The sequence below is a fragment of the Myotis nattereri genome (genome assembly GCF_964212035.1).
Source record: "Myotis nattereri genome assembly, chromosome: 3".
NCBI lineage: Eukaryota > Metazoa > Chordata > Mammalia > Chiroptera > Vespertilionidae > Myotis > Myotis nattereri.
Genome location: NC_138077.1, coordinates 171341104 through 171364991, shown reverse-complemented (window position 1 = coordinate 171364991; position 23888 = coordinate 171341104). Strand labels below are relative to the sequence as shown.

The 23888-nt window shown below is 42.7% G+C and overlaps 1 protein-coding gene across 4 annotated transcripts in view; it reads left to right on the top strand.

Moving 5' to 3' along the window:
• PGM1 (phosphoglucomutase 1) overlaps positions 1–23888 on the top strand; it is a 56633-nt gene that overhangs the window by 6759 nt on the left and 25986 nt on the right. For all 4 annotated transcript variants that reach the window (XR_013995664.1, XR_013995665.1, XR_013995666.1 and 1 more), the window contains exons 2-4: positions 19240–19402; positions 19753–19899; positions 21347–21472. Coding sequence is in view for 1 of the 4 variants with exons in the window: in XM_081086286.1 (XP_080942412.1) it covers positions 19240–19402; positions 19753–19899; positions 21347–21472 (436 nt within the window). In the remaining 3 variants the exon portion in view is untranslated. The remainder of the gene's footprint in view (positions 1–19239; positions 19403–19752; positions 19900–21346; positions 21473–23888) is intronic.

Sequence of the window (23888 nt, the reverse complement as noted above, 5' to 3'; positions counted from 1 at the left end):
TGACATGGTGTTTAGTAAACAGCAGATTCTGATGCGTCTAGCAATTATTATGATTATTCCAAATGCTGAGGCCATCGGAGGGCAGAGGGAGGGCCTTCTGTGTCTGCCACAATCCCACCACCTAGATGTCCTGTCCTGTCTTGGTCCACACAGTATCCCTTGAAATTGTCCTGTGAGGCAGAGATCCACAGTTGCTGTAAGTCTCAGTTACAGGCCCGTTGATGTCAGACCTTCACCTCTTTGGAGCCATGAGCTAGCAGTGGGTAGTTGAAGATGGATAGCTTATGAGGATGGGCCCAGGCTGATGTCATGTTCCAGACTGGAAGCCACAAGAAATGTCTGCAGGCATTGATGCAAACCTCCAGGGCTGCATGGGTTTATTCCGTCCACAGCATTATTGAGCACCTTTGTGCACTCTTTATGCTCCAGGCACTGTGTGAGGTGGTTGGGGGTAAAAGATGAGTAAGACAGAGTCTTAGGATGCTCATGCTAGTAGAGGAGCATCCGTAGGTGGTTACAAAGATACGGCGTGAATACTAGTGTATTAGTTTCCTCTGGCTGCTGACAAATGACTGCAAACTGAGTGACTTAAAACTACAGAAGTGTATTTTCTCATAGTCATGGAGACCAGAAGTCTGAAATCAAGGCGCTGGCCTCTCGGGGGGGATGCTTCCTTGCCTCTTTCAGCTTTTGGTGACTCCAGGTGTTCTTGGCTGTGTGGCTGCCTAACTCCAGTCTCTACCTCCACCTTCACGTGGCCTTCTCTGTGCGTCTTCTCCTCTTCTGTCTCCTTTAAGGACATTTATTATTGGATTTAGGGCCAACTTAGATATTCCAGGATGGTCTCCTCACAAGATCCTTAACTTAATTCCATCTGCAAAGACCCTTTAATCAAATAAGATCACATGATCAAGTTCTGAGTGGATTATATCTTTGGTAGGTGGGTCGGGGGTGGCTACCATTCAACCCACTGCAACTAAATGAGAGGAGCTATTCAGGGAATCGTGGGGACACAGAGGAGAGACACCAGCTCCACTTTGAAGGGGAAAAGAAGAACAAGGATGTCTTCTCTTCTCAGATCAGGTGATTTTTTAGGCAAACGATAATGATAAGGAGGAATCAGAGGAAACTTGGTGAAGAGAGAAGTGAGGGTGGAGGCAAGGCCCAGCCACTAGTTTAATACATATCGCTAATACCTTTGTTGTCCTACTTAAAAGTATACCAATGGTAATAATTGGCAAGAAGATTTCAGAACTCCATGATCCACTCTTGACATAGTGCCAAATGGAAGACATGCCACTCGGGGGCTCCCTGAACATTACCAGATAACTTGAGTTCACAGTGAGGGGTTGGAATGGAAAGGTTCAAATCTCAGTTGTACAATTTACTGTGCAGTATCATGTATTTTTCTTAATTGATCTAAAACCCAGTTTTCTCACTTGTAAAATGGGATTAATTCTAATTAATATCTGCCCTACTAGAGTGTTTTATGAAAATTAAATAATGGGCATGCAAAGGTTTGGGGAATTCTAAGGTGCAACCCAAAGGTGAGTTGTTATGTTTATTTGGAAATTGCTCCAGAAAAGTAACCCCACTGGACTGATGTCAACCTCCTGCCAAAACAAATCTCAACGTGCAGTTTTTATCTGGCATCTCTCAAAGTCCAAATCTGAAGATGGCTAAAGAATAACCCAAAAGTAAAGCCATCACACCATTTTGAGGTTAGCGGGACATCAAAATAATGTCTTTTACATTAGAATTTCATTGCAGTATAACTTTGGTGTCAGACAGACTTGAGTTTGATTCCTGGATATGCTGTTGTTTATTAGCTAATTCATCTTAGGCAAACTGCCTGAACACTTTTTGTTTTTTTTCTTTACTCACTGGTAAAATTAAAATACTATGTCATAGAGGTGTGTTCAGAAAATAATAAGACAAGGCACAGGAAGTTACCTAGCCTCATGCCTCACACATAGTCATAATAAGCGGGCTGCTCCACTGGGCAGTGGGGATTTTGATGGGAAATACAGACCCTTTAAACCAGTGGTTCTCAACCTTTTGTTCCTTTAAATACATTTCCTCATGTTGTGACCCAACCATAAAATTATTTTTGTTGCTACTTCATAACTGTAATGTTGCTACTGTTATGAATCGTAATGTAAATATCTGATATGCAGGATGGTCTTAGGCGACCCCTGTGAAAGGGTCGTTCGACCGCCAAAGGGGTCGCGACCCACAGGTTGAGAACCGCTGCTTTAAACTTTTCTTTGCTGATAGCCCCCCAGCCACCTTGCACCTTCTCAGTTCCACTTTTCTTCTTCTCACCTGTGTCATGACCTGTCAAGGTGCTCCACACCTGTTAGCCTGTAAGATTCCACACAGAAGTGTCTTTTGTTTAGGGAGCGTTTCATGCACGGGGCCTCGGGTGGAGGTCTGGGACCTGTTCTGCATAACCTTAGGTTTTCAATAGTATGTTATCTGCCTGATACTTAGTGGTATCATCTCAAAAGGACACCGTGACCAGCCCCCAAATAAGCAAAATTGTCCCTGAGTAGCTTAAGTGCTAGTCAGAGTGTCTGGTGTTTGCATCCCAGGTCTGCCCACAAGGGTCTTAGGGTAGCGGTTTTAGTAAATAGTTGGTTGAATCTACCTGCTCCAGCAACTTCTCCCGAACAATATTTGAAGGGGTGCTTTCCATTCATCAGCCATAACTGAGCATTTTCTCATTTCTCTCTATTGTGCTGTGCATTTGGGGCATACACCGTGCGTGCAGTCTCCCACTCTCTGTGGAGCTTGTCACCCAGTGGGCGCTACAGTAGTGTGACAGGTGCCTCCTGGGGTGTCATTGAGAGCCCTTGGAGAGACACATGGAGAGGTGGTCAGAGGAAGTCTCCAGGGGAGATGCACTTGAGCCAAGCCCTGAAGGATAACAAAGAGGAAGCCAGGAAAAAGTGGAGACATTCTAGCAGAGGGAACAGTGCAGGCAAAACAAAGAGGCCATTGTGGGAAGTAAGGGCTTACTTACTTAGACTTTAAAACAGCACTGTCTGAGCTCCTGCATTGCAGGGAGGGAGGAAGTGGCTGCAGCATGATGAGTTATTACCACACGGTCCTTAACCCCTGAGCTCGCTTTACACAGGCCAGCCTAAGACGCAGCCTTAGTATGGGTCAAAATCCCCACTGTCCATCTTATGTCCCCCAAATGGGAAGGGAGAATCTTGGAGACTTAGCTTAGCAAATGTAAAAAGTAATTTATAAGGAGGACTGGGTCATAGTACTTGTCTGGTAATAATACATTAATGCTCTAGCAGTGTGCTGAGACTATCTTTTTAAAAAAATATTTATTTGGAGTAATATCGGTTAATAACATTATATGAATTTCAGGTGTAGAGCTTGGTAACGTGACATCTGTATACTCTATTGTGTGCTCACCACCTGAAGTCTAGTCTCCTTCTGTCACCATACATTTGACCATCTCTACCCTCTTTGTCCTCCCCAATCCCTTCCCCTCTGGTAACCACCTTCTGTTGTCTGTATCTGTGAGTTTTTTGAGGGCCAACTACTGTCTGCCACAAAACTCCAGGGAGCATGATTCTCATTGTATTCCAGATGAAGGGGCCCCCTAGCATGGTGCAATGTGTCTGGAGCCAGTTCGTGCGCCCCCTGGTGAGGCTGTGGGAATGCTTGCTTGTTTTTTCCATTTTCTACCACAAGAGGGAAACATATAACCATGAATGATTTAAAAATAAAGGAATTTTTAGGATAAACCTGATTTCACTAGGGGATTTTAAGATGTACATAGTTCTTGGTAGTATTCAGAAGAAGGAAAATATTCTGTTAGCTCCAAATGAATATTCCTAAAGGATTTAAATGAAAATTGTATTGAGGATGTTCCAAAAAGAAAACAAGATATATATGAATGTGAATGTTATATGAACCATATAAATTGCTGTTTCTATAGGTCAAAATTGTTCAGTATTGGTGATATATATATATATATATATATATATATATATATATATATATATATATATATGCAAGTGTTCCCTCAGGAGTTTGACCAGGAGACCAGGAGTTCGATCACTGTGATGATGTGTGCTGACCACCAGGGAGTGGCACAGAATGAAGGAAGGGTCCGGCAGCAGCCAGGGAAGGAAAGCCCCGGCTGGCAGCCAGAAGGCCCTGATTGGCCCTGATCGCTGGCCAGGCCTAGGGACCCTACCTGTGCACAAATTTCATGCACCAGGCCTCTAGTTTCTAATAAAATAGGAGTCCTCCTCACATGTGCATTATGTGTGAAAGGGATTATTAAGCCCTAATAGAATGATATATGTGAATTATGCCTTAGTTTTTTTAAAACTTAAATTCTTTATTGTTTAAAGTATTACATAAGTCTCCTTTTTCCCCCATTGACCTCTCCCCAGCTGCTCCCATCCCCCAGCACATGCCCTCACCTTCCTACTGTCTGTGTTCATTGGTTATGCTTATATGCATGCATACAAGTTCTTTGGTTGATCTCTGACCTTCCTCCTCCACCCACTTTCCCTCTTAGGTTGGATGACCTGTTCGATGCTTATTTTTGTTCATCAGTTTATGTTGTTAATTATATTCCACAAATGAGTGAGATCATGTGGTATTTATCTTTCTCTGACTGGCTTATTTCACTTAGCATAATGCTCTCCAGTTCCATCCATGCTGTTGCAAATGGTTAGAGTTCCTTCTTTTATACAGCAGCGTAGTATTCCATTGTGTAGATGGACCACAGTTTTTTTAATCCATTCATCTGCTGATGGGCACTTAGGCTGTTTCCAAATCTTAGCTATTGTAAATTGTGCTGTATGAACATAGGGGTGCATATATCCTGTCTGATTGGTGTTTCTGATTTCTTGGGATATATTCCTAGAAGTGTGATTACTGGGTCAAGTGGGAGTTCCATTTTTAATTTTTTGAGGAAATATACCTCAATTTTTTTCAAAATGCATCTCTTACCCAGCCTATGTGGCTAAGTGGTTGAGCATCGACCTATGAAACAGTAGGTCACAGTTTTATTCCTGGTCAGGGCACATGCCCGGGCTTGATCCTCAGTGTGGGTTATGCAGGAGACAGCCGATCAATGGTTCTCTCTCATCATTGATGTTTCTATCTCTATCTTCTCTCCCTCTCCCTTCCTCTCGAATACACACACACACACACACACACACACACACACACACATATACACAGACACATATATATATTGCATATCTTAAAGAGAGTTAAAAAAAGAAAATAGTACCTACTCCTTAGGTTTGTTGTTTACCAACAAATTAGCAAGATTGTTTTTAGATTTAACCACACAAATCCAGACTGACATTTGTAGAGAAGGGGAATACCTTCCATAGTTTCTCTCTCCTCTGAGCACTCATAGGTCCCTTGCAAGCTCACAGGTTAGCACTTTTACTCCATTTTTAAATGATTTGTTGGCTTACCTATCTCTCTTTTAAGACCAAAAGTTTTTTGAGAACTTGAGCCTGTCATCCTCCCGAGGTGCCTGGTGCCTGGTGAGATGACTGCAGGAAGTTCATGTATGCAGTATCTGTCGAGTACATGGATGGATACACAGATGGACAGCAGACTGATGGATGCTAAAGGATGTACATGCTCTGAGGCAGCTGTTTTGTTTTTAATTTCAAAATATGCTCCAGGAGTCTTTTTGAACCTGAGTTTCTGTAAAGCTCTAAGCCATCTGGCCCTTGTAATTCTTCTGGCCTTGTACCTTCTTTACGGTTGACTGTAATTTCTCCTTTTCTTTAAAGAACATTTCCTAACTCTGTTAAAATGCATATACCCACTCATAGGTATGAAGCACAGCTACATTTCTCAGGTTGATTCAGGACAGTAATAAAAGCTAACACTTATGTAGGGCTTATAAGGCCCTATAACCAGCCGGTGCGAAGCTCCTGACCTTTATTAACTCATCGTATCTCTACATAACACACCAATGCAATAGGTACTATTTTTTTAAACTGTCTTTAAGAGATGTGTTGTTTTTAAAAAAGGAAGTGTAATTCATATATATCATTCTATTAGCTTTAGGTGTACAATACAATGATTCAGTATTTGTATGTGCTATGAAATGGTTTCCACAATGAGTCTACCAGTAAGTAGGTACTATTTTCAATCCCATTTTATTTATTTATTTATTTTTTTACATTTTATTGGTTTTTTTTACAGAGAGGAGTAGAGAGTTAGAAACATCAATGAGAGAGAAACATCGATCAGCTACCTGCTGCACACTCCCTACTGGGTATGTGCTGGCAACCGAGGTACATGCCTTTCACCTGAATCGAACCTGGGACCCTTAAGTCCACAGGCTGATGCTCTATCCACTGAGCCAAACTGATTAGGGCTTCAATCCCATTTTAAAGATGAGAAAATGGGGGCACCCAGAGGTTAAGTGCCTTGCCCAAGGTCACCCACCTAGTAAGAGGTACTCTTGCCTGTCTCCTTGCTGTTGACGGGGGTTGCTCAGAGAGAAGGGGAGGGGTCTCTTCTCGTCCTCTTCTTCCCCGGGTGGGACAGCAGCGGGTGGGGCCTGACTCAGAGCTGGCAGATAGGAGCCAGCCCTACAGAGCCCCGCTCAACACAGTGACAGTGACAGAAATGCAGTGACCCACCAAGAGGACTGTATCATCAGCCCAGAGGGATGTCTCTTGAAAGCCAAGGGTGGGGTGTGCAGTTGGGCCTCACCAGAGCCTGAGATGGGAGGAACCCAGGCTGCTACTCTGCTTCATTTTCCTCTCTCTGCTGATGCACTTGGTAATATAAGTTGGTGGTTGTGTGTGTGTGTGTGTGTGTGTGTGTGTGTGAGAGAGAGAGAGAGAGAGAGAGAGAGAGAGAGAGAGAGAGAGAAAGAGAGAAAGAGAGAGAGAGAGATAATATATCTTGGTTATAAATTCATTTCTTCAAACTCCTATGAATATTTTGAGCTTATAAATACGATATGTTTATTTATTTCTTAAGTTCTTTGTCTAACAAGCAAAATTTTGAAAGTATTCAAGTCGTTTTATGTAATCTAGCAATTATAACAGCAGATACTTGTGCAGGGCATCCTATACCAGTGTGGTTTTAGGACTTTCTGTATCTTACCTCATTCAGTCATGACTGCAACAAGTGAGGTTAAGGGGAACTGTTATTCTCCATTCTTATAGATGAAGCAATAGAAGCACAGAGAGGTTTAGTAACTTGTCTGAGTTCACACAGCTAGTGACTGGCAGAGCTGGGCTTCCAAACCTGTCACTCTGGCCTTAGAGTCCATTCCCTGAAATATTACAGCAAACCATCTACATTTGCTGATTTAAACTTGTAAATAGGGTACATTCAAAGTTTTCTTGAGTGTTCCAATAATGTTTCTAATTTTGATAAAATTCTCTTACCCCCTTAAACTTAAAATCATAAGTAAAAATAAGTTACTCAACTACACATTATAAATTAGATTTACAAGACTAATCTGTTAAACTAATATCTCAGATGTGCTAATGTACTTAAAGTATACTTAGATTTTCTTCTAAACTTGTTACAAACATAATAATACTATAAGTTTGATTTATTTTTTCTGTATACTCTGAATTTGCTTTACTTCTTCTGGTCTATACTTAATTCTAAATCTTTCTATATTTAAAAATGCCCACTTCAAACCATTCTCTCACTCAAGCAATTAGTAGTTACCTTCCCATTGAATTGGAGGTGACATTGTCAGTTGGCTGGAACCACCGTAGTCCAGAACAGCAGTGCCAATTGGGAGTCCTAAGGGGCTGTGTTCAACCACATTCCCTGATTCTTATGTCTCAAGCATCTGAAAACCCTACTCTCTTGAGAAGATTCACCTAACCCAGGGGTGGGCAAACTTTTTGACTCGAGGGCCACAGTGGGTTCTTAAACTGGACCAGAGGGCCGGAACAAAAGCATGGATGGAGTGTTTGTGTGAACTAATATAAATTCAAAGTAAACATTACATAAAAGGGTACGGTCTTTTTTTTCAATAGTTTCATTCATTTCAAATGGGCTGGATCCGGCCCGCGGGCTGTAGTTTGCCCACGGCTGACCTAACCTATTTTCTTCTTGAATCTATTCTAAATTCTTTTCCAGTTCTTCCCATACATCAAGCCCAAAACTTTTAGAGATGACTAAATGATCCAGATCCTCCACATGTATCCTCATGTACTGTCCAGTCATCAGTCACAGTTCTATGGAGAGTCTCATGACACGACTGAATCTGACTAATACCCTGGTTCTAGGTTGCTAGGAGAGAAAGTATGGCTGAGCCAGCTTTGGTTAGGTGCCCACCCCTGGAGATCATGGTCTGACATCAGAGTCCTGTAGTAGCAACATGGCCCCAGGAACCTAGTCCTGTGGGCTGGGGTGGGGGGCCAGTTTTCAGAGAAGAGAGGAAATGAGTGGAAGACAGTATGTGGAGAAGGGGTCAGAGGAAAGAGAGATGTTTGGGTAGTGTCTTCATGTTAGAACAAAAGAAAACCCAACTAGGCTCAACTGGCCCAAGGACTCAGAGTTAAAGTCAGATGTAGGAGGCAGCAGAGGAGCAGCTCTGAGCAGGATCACACTGACCAGGCGAGGAAGGGATCCTTCAGAACCACCACAGCTGAGGAAGGAGCCCTTTTGCAGTCCTTGGTTAGTCCGTTTCCAGTCTCTGCTACTCTAAGCTATTCAGTGCACCTCCAGAGCCACTCAACTTTCCAAAAAAATGTATGAGTTTACATTCCTCCTGCTTAAAAATTTCCATAGCTTCCGGTGCCTACAAAATAAACTTCAGTGTGGTTCATGAGACTCTATAATCCTTACCCCAACTGTTTCTCCAGTCTCACCTCTTTTTAAAAAAAATATATTTATTGATTTTTTTACAGAGAGGAAGGGAGAGGGATAGAGAGTTAGAAACATCGATGAGAGAGAAACATCGATCAGCTGCCTCCTGCACACCTCTTACTGGGGATGTGCCCGCAACCAAGGTACAAGCCTTTGACCGGAATCGAACCTGGGACCTTTCAGTCCGCAGGCCGACGCTCTATCCACTGAGCCAAACCAGTTATGGCCAGTCTCACCTCTTGAGAGCCATAGCCCTGTACACGCACCTTTGGGGCCCTGCCAACGCCACCATGCTGTGGTGGCTCCTTTCTGGTATGATCTTCTAAGAACAAAGGTCCGTCACCTTTTTTACTATTCCCTCCCCTGCTCAGAATGTGAAAAACATTTTTTTCATATTTTACTTTGTTTTGTAGTTCACAGAGGCTTCCATAGACATTCAGTGAGGTCATTTTCACAAAAACCTTGTGAGGCAGGCATTGTTATCCCACATTAGGGGTGAAGATACTGAGAGTCGGTAGGGTGAGGGGACACACTTACTGAAAATTTGCTGTGTGCCAGACACAGTACTGAGTGTTTTCACCAATGTTTCCTGATTCGATTTTCAGAACAGCCTTGAGAGCTATCCCCATTTTACAGGCTCAGTTCAGTTGAGTAACATGCCCAAGATTGTACCTCTCATACATTTTAGAGTCAAAGGGTTGAGTCCTGCATGTGTCTGGCTCCTAAACCTATGGTCTTCCCATTATCCTGCAGTGCCTACCCTGGGGCTGGCATTTAGCACATGCTTGCTTATTGGAGAAATGAATGACTGTTTCCCAGCTTGTGTGTCCTGTCACTGGGCTCAACCAGCCCAAGCAGTCAGGGGCAGGCACCTGCAGCCAGTCACGAGCTCAGGGCCTCTGATCTGATGATTCCTACTGCTTTTAGCCCAATTAGTAGCTTTCTTTCCAGTGCTTGTGCCCAGCTACAGGGTTAGCAGTTCTATCCTCGATGCCTACTCCTGGGGCATTTGCTAAAGAAAGACTCTTGGTATGAAGAGGTGAATCTGTTTAGGCCCTGGGCTCAACCTTCGCACCAGCCCGGTGGCATGGTAGTTAGCTACCCAATAAATATTTATCGGCGGAAAGAAACAAAGAAAGATAGAATGAATAAAGGCTTGGCAAGCCCACCATGTCTGCCGTGTTCTACTTGGAAGACATCCTTGCTGATCAGAATGGGGGCTGGAGTCTTCGTGAGGCCGGGAGCGAAGGGGTTCATAACTCTGCCATTGTGAAATTGATTGGACCCAAGACCAGTATGAAAGTTCCTTGTCTGAAGGGAGTCATCCTTAAGTCCCCCATATGGTTTAAATGTAATTTGTGTCATTGTGAAGGAGTACTGGCAATGCAGGCGGATTCATTAGGCCAAATTGGGTTTGCTATGCTCGACAGTAACATTCCCGAAGATGGAGTTCAACCTTTGCTGGAGAACTCCAGCAAATGAGCTTCTTAATAGCTGCCCCACTTAGTCCGAGCGCCTGCGGGAGCTTAATGTTTTTAATGCCTCTCCTTTTTTTACCACACTTCACAGTCCATCTAACATTGCTGCTTCTGGTAATATTTTTATATGGGGTTGAGTACTTTAGTGGCCATAAAATTATGATTCAGGCCCATTCTTAGAATAGAAGCTTTTTTAGGGCAAGGCTTATGTCTTTTTTGGTCTGGGCTTGCATATTGACAAACACCAGGACAGACATAAGTAGTTGCCGAAAATGTTGCTCTCTGTTTTGGATACAGAACTCTTTCCTTGGAGCCTTAGATTGGGGTGCACTTAAATGGCTGGGTGTTCATCCACGTGTGCGAGAGCCACGAGAGATGGGAATCTTCCCCAGTCCATGCCTGGCTGTACAGCTGGCTCGTATGCAGGGAAGTGAAAATGTACCTGTGCCCACACAGATATTCCATCCAAGAGGGGAACCCTGGGTTTACCTAGTGACCTCTTTCCATAGACATATATGACCTCTCAATGCTCACACACTGTGTTAAATAATTATTTCAATATGAAGATGACCAATTGGGGTGGTACATTTAAAAATCTCGAAATGAAGAAGCAAACCAATAATGAACTCCAAGGTGACATATCAAGTATTTGGAAAGTTAAGAAATGGAATAGCGCCATTATTATTAAGTTTGCAGTAAGTGCTTTAGAAACATTATTTTAACCTTTGAAAATCAGAATATTTACATTTGGAAGACTTTCTGTATCAGTCAGTTTTCAGATTGTTAGAAACTGGCACGAGGCCCAAGCGTAGGCTTAATTCTAGAAACAGCAGTTACAATGTGAAAAGATATTTTAAGAAGCAAGTTTTGGAGCATGTGAACACACACCAAGAAGCTGAGGTATCCTGGTATCGATGTGGATAAGGTCTTCAAGGAAACAAAGCAAGCATTCACCATCCTTTGAAACAAGATCTGTTGGAGCTCATGCTGCATATGAACCCACTCTTATGTGTATATTTTTTGTGTTGAATATCTATTTTGAATTTGTACACTTACGCCTTGATTCTTCAGAATTTCTCATTTTATGGAATCAATTAACCACAAGCTATAAATGAAATAAATAAATGTGTGGAGGAAAAACCCAACAAAACGTGATTCTTTGAGCTCTACCTTCGGCAAGAGCGTCATGGGGATGGTGGCAGACCACCAGCAGAGAGCGTGCTGGAGTGTGTGGGCGGTGGGGCACCCTTGCGACCCAGTATCCCTGGACCTACCCTGGGATTTCAAGACCTCATTCAGAAAACTACCAATTATGTGGTTGGTTGTTCTGTTTTTCCCAATGAAAAGATTATTGGGTTGATATTTCATGAATCTGCATCTATTATTAAATATGTCAAGATGCATATGCTGGCTTAATCTGCAAGCCTATCTAAAAACCAGAGGAAACTGGGCACCGAACTTAAAAAATAGGAATTTAAAAAAAGGCATTGTAGTAAGTTGAAAAACAGTGGATGTGTAAACTGTTAATAGAGCAAGCTTACTTTGTAAATTAACGCCTAAAGAATTTTAGTTTTAAAAACTATAATGAGCAAAAATAAGCTACAAAAAGTCATTGTCTTTTGGCCAACTGGTCTTCAGCTGGATAGCTGTGTCTTGTGAATTGTTTAAATGTTATATCTCCAGGTCTCCCCTGCACATGGACCAGCCCCATGTGTCATTGGAAGGAAAACAGGCTCCCTTGCCGGTAGCTGCTTTCTGCTCAGGGTGCTGCTGGCTTTGCTGGTCCTGCTCAGAGCAGACCCGGACACGGGCATTCATGCCTCAGAGAGAGCAGCCTGCTGCTCTCAGCAGTAGCTCTCTTTCGGACCCTACTGAAAATCTGGAAAATACTCAGATTTTGTTTTTCAACAGATTATTCACTTTTTTTCTTGAAAACTTTGACTCCTCAGTGCATGTCAAATTCTCCAGACATGTGGTGTAACTAGTCCTGGTTTACTTTTTAAGCATCCTTAACAAGTCCACCAAAACCTTGACAGGGGAGCTTAATTCACAACTTCTGCTGAACCAGATAAAGAACGCATATGCATGCATTTAAGTAGATTATTAATACAGTCTCAGGGATCAGATGGGGTGGGATGTCAAATTTATTCAGGCAGTATGTTTCGAAACATTTTAGGTTCTTCAAATGCAAAGGACTTAAACTGTTTGACTAAAAATGTTTTCTTAAAAGTCAAGACTATTTGAAACTGAGAAAATTAAAACACAGAATTTAATCTTACGTTTGTAGTATTTTTCTAAATAATAACTTGGTCAAACCTCGTACACTCAAAACACATACTTTCCCCCCTTCTCCCCTGCTTACATTTTCAAGGGCTTGGTGCATCTTCATTCCCACTTTTCAAGGAACCGACCAAGCTGTCAGTCATTCACGGCATATTTGTAGGTGTCTGTTCTTCTAGAACTGAATACTATTTTGTTAAATCCTTTGTGGTCAGTGAATAAATGTGTTCTGTTAAATGATTTTCCCCCCTTTTAACTGGAATTGCATGTGGGAAGTAAAAAAATCACTTGGGTATCAAAGTGACAGTGATGTAAGAAGTCCAGAGGTCACTGATTCCTCACTTCCATTTTAAGATTGACCTTTAACTTGCTAGATGGCGTGGGACAGCTTTAGCTTCAGATGGCCTTCTCGGTGATGACTGCCCAGAGACGCTCTGGTTTAAGGGGTGTCAGGAGCAGCGGGAGCCACACCAGGGTGTCTTATTCACAACCTGCTTCCCGGGTCTGCACTGGCTGTCTTTGCCTGGGCTGGGAGAGTGGAGTCTGGCAGCCATCTGGTGTTTGTAACTGAAGTCTGCTGCACACAGCACCCTGCGCAGCTATCTCCACCCTAACGGGATATGAGGCAAAAATAATTGAAGGGTATTTGGCTTGGTTGTGTGGGCAGAAGTGTCCTCATCAAAACAACTTTGAAGATTGCTTTGTGTGTGGATGTGGGTGGGTGGTGGCCCTGAACTCGTTCACAAGGGGCGACCACAACAAGGAATTGAGCCCGCTTCCTCCCTGAAGCCATTGTCCAGACAGGACGGCTATTTCAGTTACTCAGAGGATACTGTTGCAGCTTCAGTTTGTACAGGACTGTTTGGGGAACGCTTCACTGCTTTCTGGATACCCTCGCTGAGCCAAGTGGTGGAAATGAAAGATGAGTGATTTTGATGACTGGATTTTTGGGAAATACAAGAAAATGGAAGAAGGTCCTCTCCCTCTGTTGACTTTTGCTACAGCTCCCTACCATGACCAGAAACCAGGAACTAGTGGATTACGGAAGAAAACCTATTGTTTCGAGGACAAGCCAGGCTACCTGGAAAATTTTATCCAGAGTATATTCTTTTCTGTAGACCTAAAAGATCGCCAGGGATCCTCACTGGTGGTTGGTGGAGATGGGCGGTATTTTAATAAATCGGCAGTAGAAACAATAGTGCAGATGGCGGCCGCCAATGGGGTTGGTATACCGTGTGTTGTTGCGTGTCTGGCTGTCCACATAACCTCTGAATTGTGCAGAAATATACAAAAGTACAAGGACTTGTTTGGGGTACGCACCTCAGTTCTACTAACATCCAGTTAAGTTTCGCTGTGACTTCAGAGATAGACCACTGTGAAAATACTGCTGAAATTACATGCCACATTGCGGTACAGGGACGTAAGTTCAACTTTTTGTGTGCTGTGCTCTGTACCTATTGCTTGGACAAGTACCTGTTGCTTATTAGACATTTAAAGCGCACCCCCAGCCACAAGCTCTCCTATGTACATTCTAACTGGTTTTGAGGTTGCTCTGTCCTTTCTCAGAAGGCTCTAACGTGCAGTGGAGAGAGGAGGATTTTGTTTTCTTTCAATGGCTTCCTTGTTGAAGTTCAGTCACTTGTCAAACAGGAAAACAAAAGCCAGGGCATGCTGTTATTGATGAATCCTGGGAGTCATGCGAATTATGAGGAGGGGATTGGAAAATGTTAGGTGTGAGCCTTCCCAGAGGACCTGTTACAGGGGAACCTGCTTATAATGACCTTGGACACAAAGAAGCCCTGTGTGCGGTGAACGTGTGCAGCCGAGTAGAGATAACTCCTGTGAGACTATACGATAAGGAGGCTCTGCTAACGCTTTGCATTGGGAGAAACCTTGTTGGCCGAATTAACCAAATCAGAAGGAATCTTGTGCCAGAAAGCACTGATCTTGATAATCTAACAGTTTGCAGAGTCCCACTGATTTATAGGAAGGTGGGCAGCAGCACATCCCTGTCTTTGCTCTGCAAATCCCTCTGTGAGACCAAACATATATATTTTTAGCGTTTTAGATTATACTTAGCAATAATTTGGAGAACAAAGTCTTTTAGTACTTGTAAATTTAAAAAATCTTTTCTACTTCCTCTCTAGAAGCGATTCTGTTACTGGGACCATAATTTAGCATTGCCATCAAATGTGTTGGGCATTCATTTTCTGTCTATTTTAATCATATGCCAAGCAGGTGTGATTGCAAAAGCCAAATTAAACAACAACAAAAACACTATTGAATTAAAATTTTAAATGTTTGTAAATCCTATTGCTTATAATGCAAAGTTTCCTTTCTACCTAGTTTCAGAATCTGAATGCCTTTCATGTAAAAATTGCTGATAAAGCACTCACATATGAAATTATTATGACACATACCCATTTTTAAGATAAAATGTGACATGCTATAAATTTCACCTTTGAGGAGAGCTGCAAAGGGAATGGAATTAAGATGCTTTTAATCTTTTGAGGGAGAATGAATGGAACATTATTTCCCCGCATATATCTGGGCTGTTGAGTGCATCTGGTACACTGTCCCCTTTGCTGTGATGTATTTGGCTTCATTTCATTTTTGTGTGGAGCTGAAGGATGTGGAAGAGGTGGTAGGAATGTGTAATTCAGGCAGACTCTATAGACTCTCTCAGTTTTACAATCTGAAGGTTTGCTCAATTATACATTTAAGTGCTAATCATTGACTAAATATGGTAACTGCCTATGGTGTGGCAACCAGCGCAAGCAATATTTTCATGCCTTTGCAAGGGCATTCTTTATTCAAAATAGCGTTGCCTTTAGAGCAGTTCTGTTACCCAAATGGATTACTTAACACATTTAGTGGGCCAATGCAGCACTTTAATCTGGTAAAGCCTCTAAAATCCTATATAATTTGATTTCTTTGTCTAACAGATCCTAAATTCGGACTATTTTAGCATCCCTTTGATTGTGGGAGGAAATCTAAAGGAAAGATAATCTTCTACCACAGAGTTCAGGAGAAGTCAATGTTCCTTCCTCGCCTTTTTCCATTCATGAGCCAGTTCTTGGGAGGACTTTTCAGCCTAGTGAGCTAAATGGAGATCATTCTTTTGTTTTTCCTTCTTCTCTTTAGTACACTTTTATCTGGTGCATTTAAGGATTATGGAATATAATTTGCATTTGTTAGTTTCCCTTTGTCTTTGTTTGCATAAAGCTGTATGCAGTTATAGGGAATTGTAATGTACAAAATAAAATATTGGTGGTGCCGCATTTCTAATCCTGATATCTCATATGGTCCCCAGAGCTTTGAACTTAGAGGTACATTTAGAAATGAGACTTGAACCCGTGCATATGACTAGCAGGGCAAAGAAAATGGATCTTGTCTTTTGTGAAACATAAGAAGACACAAGGCCCTATTTTCAATTAAAAGGAAAGTGTAAGTTTTCTCCCTGTCATGTCTGACTATAAAATATTGGGGAACAGTGAGGTATCCAGTTGGTGGTGTGACATGAGAGAGGCAGGCGGGAGTAGCAGGAGAGGAGAAGGGCAGGGAACGCTGGTGGAAGAGGGACTCTCCGTGCCAGGCTGAGGGGGTTCCCTCTGAGTCGGTAGACACTGGGACATCAGAGATCAGAGCAAGATGCATCCTTTCTTCTTCTTTATTTTTTTATGGCCAATCATACATAACAAAATTTTGCATTTTAACCATTTTTAAGTGCATGCTTCAGTGGTATTGATTACATTCAGTGTTCTGTCACCATCATCATTATCCCTTTCCAGCACTCTTTTATCATCCCATCCAAAACTCTATACCCACTAAACAATCACTCCCCCCCCCCCCCATGCTCCCTTCCCCCTAGCCCCTGGTGACCTCTGTTCTACTTTCTGCCTATGAATTTGACCACTTTAGGTACCTCATATAAGTGGAATGAGACAATATCTGTTCTTGTGTGTCTGGTTTATTTTATGTTTTTAAGGTTCATCCCTGTTGTAGCATGTATCTGAGTTTCATTCCTTTGTAAGGCTGAGTATTATTCCATTGTATATATATATACTGCATATTGTTTATCCATTAACCTGTTGATGGATATTTGGGTTGTTCCCACCTTTGGCTGTTGTGTGTAATGCTGTTATGAACATGTGTGTGTAAGTTATTTGTTTGAGTCTCTGCTTTCTTTTGTGTGGATATCTCAAAGTGTAATTTCTAGATCAAATGGTACAGGGAAGCTTTTTGAGTTGAGGAGGGACACAGGACCATAGAAAGGCGAACTAGGCAAGCCCGAGGAGGCAGGCTCAATTCGGCCAGGGTAGAGCAGCAGAGGTACAGGTGGGAGAGAAGCCGGGGAGATTAGAGTTAGGAGCTATTACAGTTCTCCAGACTTCCTTAACGGAAGGACAGTAACAGAGTGCTATTTTCCCAACATCAAGTTTACAGTTAATATTCCTGAGGGTGATGCATGGGAAAGAGTCTGCTTTGGAAGGGGATGTTTTGGCCAGCTGTGCCTCTTCTTGGACCCAGGAGAAAGAAGCTACTAAGGGCTTCCCTGCTTCTCTCTCTCAACTTTCCTTTTTACTATTACCAATTCAATTCAATCATACTTTCCATCCACATTGGGAAAAGAATATAAGTTCAGTTTAAAAGGAATTCTAACCCAATGAGAAGACTTCTATAAATTAAAATGTTTAGTCTCTCAGTCTCGGGCCATGACTGACTGTAGACATCACCATAAGGGATGGTAGGATTAAGGGGTGATTTGGGTGGCATAGATTCATATTCATTTATCAGTCTCCCCTTCCACACCAAATACATACAAAATCTAAGTAAAAGTCAGTATGCTTCAGGTGCAAATACAATTTCCAGATAACTCCACCAGCCTCTCTGGCTGATTAAGTTGCCATTTCTAAGCCTTGCCTATTGAAATCATGGAACCCCTCAACCATAGTCTTATTCTCATCAGAACCACACCTGGAAACTGCTGGACATGTGAGATGTTTCCATTCCCACTGTATTGAGTCAGGAAGTTTCAATGCTTTTGCCAGCTATTGCCACTGGATGCCATGTGACCTTGTCATGTCATCTATCCCAATGTCTACCATAGCACCTTTCCATAATTGCTTGTTGTTCTTCTGTTAGGTGGATCTAAGAATGAGCAAATGGGCACGATTGTGATAACTTTGACCTCAGCTGCTTCATCTACACAATGGGAGGAGCCCTTGTGAGAATGAAGGGGAAGTGCCGTGGGCTGTAGAAAGCTCTCAGAAGCTCAGGATAATCATAATATTGATTTCACACCATCTTCAGGTTTCTCTAGTTTATAAAGAAGCCTATTTACAGCCCCTACCCTGGTCGTTGGCACTTCCTGAGGGAGGCAGGATATAACAAAAATATTAGTATAACAGAAATTGTTCGGAGATAGACTTTCGAGCCAAGAGGTGACTGAAATTGAACCAGCTGCTTCCTGGGAGGTGGGTGGTGGTGGAAGGGTGGAATTATAAGGCAGTGACCGATGGGAGGGTGACCTCTGGGAGGATGGCAAAGGTGACAGTCACAGAGAAACTTTCCAATGGAATCTCACTGGCGTGTTCACCGTGAGAAACACACCTACTCTCAAGTTGTTTCTTCGGCCATATTTATCTCTGATGGGCCCGGAGGAAATAACAAATGGAAAATTTCAAAGCATCCCCATCCCTTTCTTGTCTCAGAAGGGAGAATGGAGGGAGGCCACAGACTCCTTACTTATAAATCTTTTTATGTGGCAGTCACATCTTCTCCAAGTATGTCAGTCTTCTCCGTGTGTGTCCAATGTGGGTCATGTTGAGACAGACATAAATGACTGTCATGTTAGTGAAGGAAGATCTAGGAGCTGTGCTGATACCATCTTTGAGAGATATGGGAAGGTGAGTTAAGGACACAACAAAACTACTACCGGTAGCCCTTTCGTGTGGGTAGTTCTGACTGGTTTACCCAGTACTAACTCTCAGCATTCCAGGCCTTGGCCCAGAGGTCACTCATACAGCACCTGACAGGCTACTGTATTAACACCTAAGCTTGACTGGAAATGTAAATTCTGAGGTACATTCTGTAATGGACTTCATATAAAGTTTGCCATTTTTTCTTTTCTAAACATTTTAATTTATAGAAGTCTTCTCATTGGGTTAGAATTCCTTTTAAACTGAACTTATATTCTTTTCCCAATGTGGATGGAAAGTATGATTGAATTGGATAAAAATGTGGGTTTTCTCACACTCTTTCAGTGTATCCAAATTATGAACCTGGTCTGGAAAGACTCTGTTTTGCATATTCTTATGTTTTCTTGCCGGAGTCTTATAGTACAGATTATACACTAAAACTGCACAGTCCCCTAAAACTACTTGAAGGAATAGCTTTGTTCAACAATAATGATTTTACTTTAATAATAGTATTATTTGTCAACAGTAATAATATTCCACTTCAAAATAATAATAACCACCCAAGCTGTAAATATTCATTAAAGAACACCTTTCCTGGTCCAATAGGATAGTTCTTGGTTCATCTGCCTGTTGTACTGGGGTTTCTGTGTAGGAGCTCTGGACTCACTGATGCGAAAGTGTGTGTTCTGGATTTCTTCTAGATTGGCCGCTTGGTTATTGGACAGAATGGAATCCTCTCCACCCCTGCTGTTTCCTGCATCATTAGAAAGATCAAAGCCCTTGGTGGGATCATCCTGACAGCCAGCCACAATCCTGGAGGGCCCAATGGAGATTTTGGAATCAAATTCAATATTTCCAATGGAGGTGAGTGTGCTGTCATTTTGAGGATGGTCAATGTTATGTTCAGTAGGATAAACCACTGATCAATGCCGTGGGAGGCCAGGGTTCTGGTTCTGGTCCTTAGTCAGGGGGCTCTTTGTTTCCTTTTGGTGGAAATGAAATGCTTCTCATTCTGCTGTCCCTGAGTGTGAGAAGCCAGGCATGAATGGTCACTAACATGGTATTTTCTTTTAGAAAACCCTGATCCTTTGCTGCCTGGATGATGAGATGAATGGCAGATGTGCGAGTGAAGAGGAATTGATGAGTTTTGTATTTTTTGTGTGTTTACATGTCAGCTGTACAAAACAACCCACTGTTTGCTATTTGGTTTCCAGGTCCTGCTCCCGAAGCAGTAACTGATAAGATTTTCCAAATCAGCAAGACAATCGAAGAATATGCAATTTGCCCTGACCTGAAAGTAGACCTTGGAGTTCTGGGAAAGCAGCAGTTTGACCTGGAAAACAAGTTCAAACCCTTCACAGGTATGTTTACCTCCCCCTTCCTCCAACCCCTCCTGCCCACTCCTAGTTCCAACTTGAGCGATTTGCCTTTCCAGGTGTTAATAATATGGGTGTTCAGCTTCAGAAAGATTGTGGTCACTGAGCCTTGCATGCATTAATTAGCAGATCTGGAATTGGGCTCTAGAGAGACCTGGGCTCTCTGGGCACTGCGGGTGATCAGCAGTGTGACCCTGGGTAAGTCATTTCCAAATCTCAGGGCCTCAGCTTCCATATCTATAAAACGAATTTAGCTAGAAGACTTGTAAGATTATATTCATAACTAACTTTTATTGAGCTTTTTTAATGTGCCAAGCGCTTACCATTTATTATTCCGCTTTATTCTTTCAGTAGCCCTGTGCGGGCAGCGCTGTCGGTATTCACTTTTTCCAGGTGAGGAGACAAAGGCTGAGAGAGCTTGAGTAACAGACTCAGCTCACACAGGGAGTGAGTGGTAAGCCAGGATTCAAACCCAGGTGTGAATGATTCCAAAGCCTGGGTTTTGATTTTTTTTTCCCCTGCCCTAATATTCAGTAAAATCAAATTACACCATTTTGGGGGCTAAATTGAAACCCCCTGTGTAGGCAGTAGTGTTAATCATTTTGTTGTTAAATATCAAGGTATTAAATTACAGTGATTGATGGAGTAAATGTGAAATTATTCATATTAATCAAATAAGGGTGAGATGGTTGGCAATGTGACTTGCATTTCAACTTTGCTCTAACATGTATTCTTCCCCCTGGACTGCATTTTTTGTTTGAACCTACCCATGGAGAGCGGACAGTTGCATCTTAACAAAGAGAAGGTGGTACTTTGCCACATCCTGAAGACCTGCTTAGGGTTTAGAAAACATTAGTAGAGGATTTCTTAAATTCTTAAAGTCTTGAAAATGTTCAGACCCCTGAAAATCCGGCAAGACTAAGTTCTTATATTTATTTTATTCCTTTAGTGGTGCATGTGAAAATGATTCATTAATAAATACTTTTTTTTTCTGCTTTTTATCATTAAATCGTGATGGCAATGGGCATGGAAAAAGGAAAGTAGGTGTCACTTTTTCTGTTATTTATGACACCAAAACACACTTCTCATGAAGATGGATAGGGAATCAGTGTGGCAGAAAAGCTTGAGTTTACCACCAGGCAAACCTCCGTCAAAAATCCCCTTTGTGCCCCATCCCAGCTGTATGGACAAGTGGTTTAACCTTACAGACCTTGCGTTTCCTTATCTACAAAATAGGATCAGATCATTTACCTTCCAGGAACATTGTTAGTGTTGAATTCGGGATCCTGTACCGTCCTGGCGTCTGGGGGCTGCTCGGTAATTGGCATTTTAACACAGCCATGGCATGTTTACAGCAATGCCATCATTGCAGAGGAGGACATTTCTAAATGTGCTTAGTGCTTCCATCTTTCAATATTGCCTCTTCCCGCAGTGGAAATTGTGGATTCGGTGGAAGCTTATGCTGCGATGCTGAGAAACATCTTTGATTTCAGTGCACTCAAAGAACTGCTGTCGGGTCCAAACCGACTGAAGATCCGCATCGATGCCATGCACGGAGGTACGGCCGCTCCCCTGCCACGCCCTTCTCCCAGACACGAAGCTGCCCTCTGCTCTGTGCATCATGATGCTTTAACAAGCCTTTTCTTAAGACTCCCCCTGGCTCTTCTCCCCTCATTTTTAATTTAAATTTATTGGGGGTAACTTTAGTTAATCACATTATATAAGTTTCCGGCATGCAACCTTATTAATACATCATCTGTATATTGCAGTGTGTTTCCACCACCTAAAGTCTCATCTCCTTCTGTCACCATATATTTGACCCCCTGTACCCTCTTCATCCACCCTCCACGCCTTTCCCCCCTGGTAACCACCATACTGTGGTCTGTGTCTATGAGTTTGTTCGTTGCTTTTTGTTTTATAGCCCTCATAGGCCGAAATCATACGGTTCTTGTATTTTTCCATCTCTGGTATTTTTTAAACAATTATTTTGCAACCATTTCAACAATACCCACAGAAATAAAAATCTGACTGTATGCAGCAGGCAGTAGAGACAGTCCCCACAGCAAGGCGGTGTGAAGGGCAGCGTCTTCACATGAAGCATCGGGTTTGTGTCATGTGCAGCCGTGTTTGTGGACTCTCCCTGCCTCTCCGAAGATACCTTACATTCTATTCTAAATACCGCTCTGTTTCCAAGGGGGCGTTTTGTCATTTACTAGATGTGGTGAACACGCTCCTGAGCCCCACAGCCCCTCTCACCTGCCCCCGCATGCTCCTTTTCTTAGAAGCGGGCAGAGCAAGCCCAGGATTAAATTCAGGGACAACAGGATGTGTGTCTCTCCCTCTTCTTCCTCTGGGGGTTGTGTGGCCAGGTCAGTAGAGACAGCAGCTGTCATTGTGAAGTGAACCCTGAGGTGTTCTTGCTTGTGGGAATACGGGAATTCCTGAGCATTTAGGCTGTGCATTTGTTTTGTAATAATTTAGAATTTTGGGAGCTTTGAGCAGCAGGATTTTCCTTGGTGCTGGAATCCAGCTGCTGGTCTGGCTGAGAAAGACGTTCTGCTGTGCTGAACCCTTTTGATGATGCTGGTGAGAGCCTCCTGTTAGCACTGCATGACCAGGGTTAGAAAGCCTTCTCCTGGAGGGCTGGATCTCCCCTCCTGGAACTCCTCCCCTTGGGCCCTAACTTGGCTTTGGAGTCCCATGAATGGGTCTACTTTTTTGTTAAACCTCACCAGAGGCCATGCTTAGAGAGATTAAGGGAGATAGATGAGAGATAGATAGATAGATGGATAGATAGATAGATAGATAGATAGATAGATAGATAGATAGAGATAGAAATAGAGGTAGAGATAGAGATAGATAGAGAGAGAGGAACATCAATGTGAGAAACACTGATCGGTTGCCTTCAGCACAGGCCCTGACTGGGAATTAAACCCGTAACCCAGGCATGTGCCCTGACCGGAAATTGAAGCAACAACTTTTTGGTGCACAGGACAGTGCTTAACCAACTGAGCCTTTCCAGCTGGGCTGGTGTACTTCTTTATTCAGACAAAAGCTTGTCTGTTTTTTCGAACCATGCGACACACATGTATTGAGCACCTACTATGTGTACGCTTGGTGGGTAGGCCTGGACTCAAAGAGCTTGCAGTGCCTGGAGTGATGAGATGGGTAAAAAACTAACATCACCAGGCCCTAGCTGGTTTGGCTCAGTGGATAGAGCACCGGCCTGCAGACTGAAGGGTCCTGGGTTTGATTCCATTCAAGGATACATGCCCAGATTGCGGGCTCGATCCCCAGCGTGTAGGAGGCAGCCAATCAATGATTCTCTCTCGTCATTGATGTTTCTATCTCTCTCTCCCTCTCTCTTCCTCCTTGTAATCAATATAAATATATATTTTTAAAAAAACAACAACACAAAAAGACTAACATCACCAGGCCAACAAAATGAGGATTAGATAGAATTTCAAGTATTCTCTTTGGGGTGTGGAACAAGGTATAGTTTGGCAAGGCAGTATTAAGCAAGGTTTCTTGGAAGAAGCGGCAACCAATTTGGCTTTTATGTAAGGCAGATCGAGGGTGGTGGAAAATCAAGTGATGGCCATTCCCAGTGAGGCAGTGGCTGTAGCAAATGCACGAAGTTTTATATTTTTAAGATGCCACATTAGACGAGTGAGGAAAAGCCTATGTTGGCTCAGGAATGGGACTTATAATGGAGTATTTGCTGAGAGGAGCTGGTCGTGAAGTAGACTTCTTTCTTCAGGCCTTTTTGTAGTTCCTCTAATGCAGTGGTTCTCAACCTTCTGGCCCTTTAAATGCAGTTCCTCATGTTGTGACCCAACCATAAAATTATTTTCGTTGCTACTTCATAACTGTAATGTTGCTACTGCTATGAATCGTAATGTAAATATCTGATATGCAGGATGGTCTTAGGCGGCCCCTGTGAAAGGGTCGTTCGACCGCCAAAGGGGTCGCGA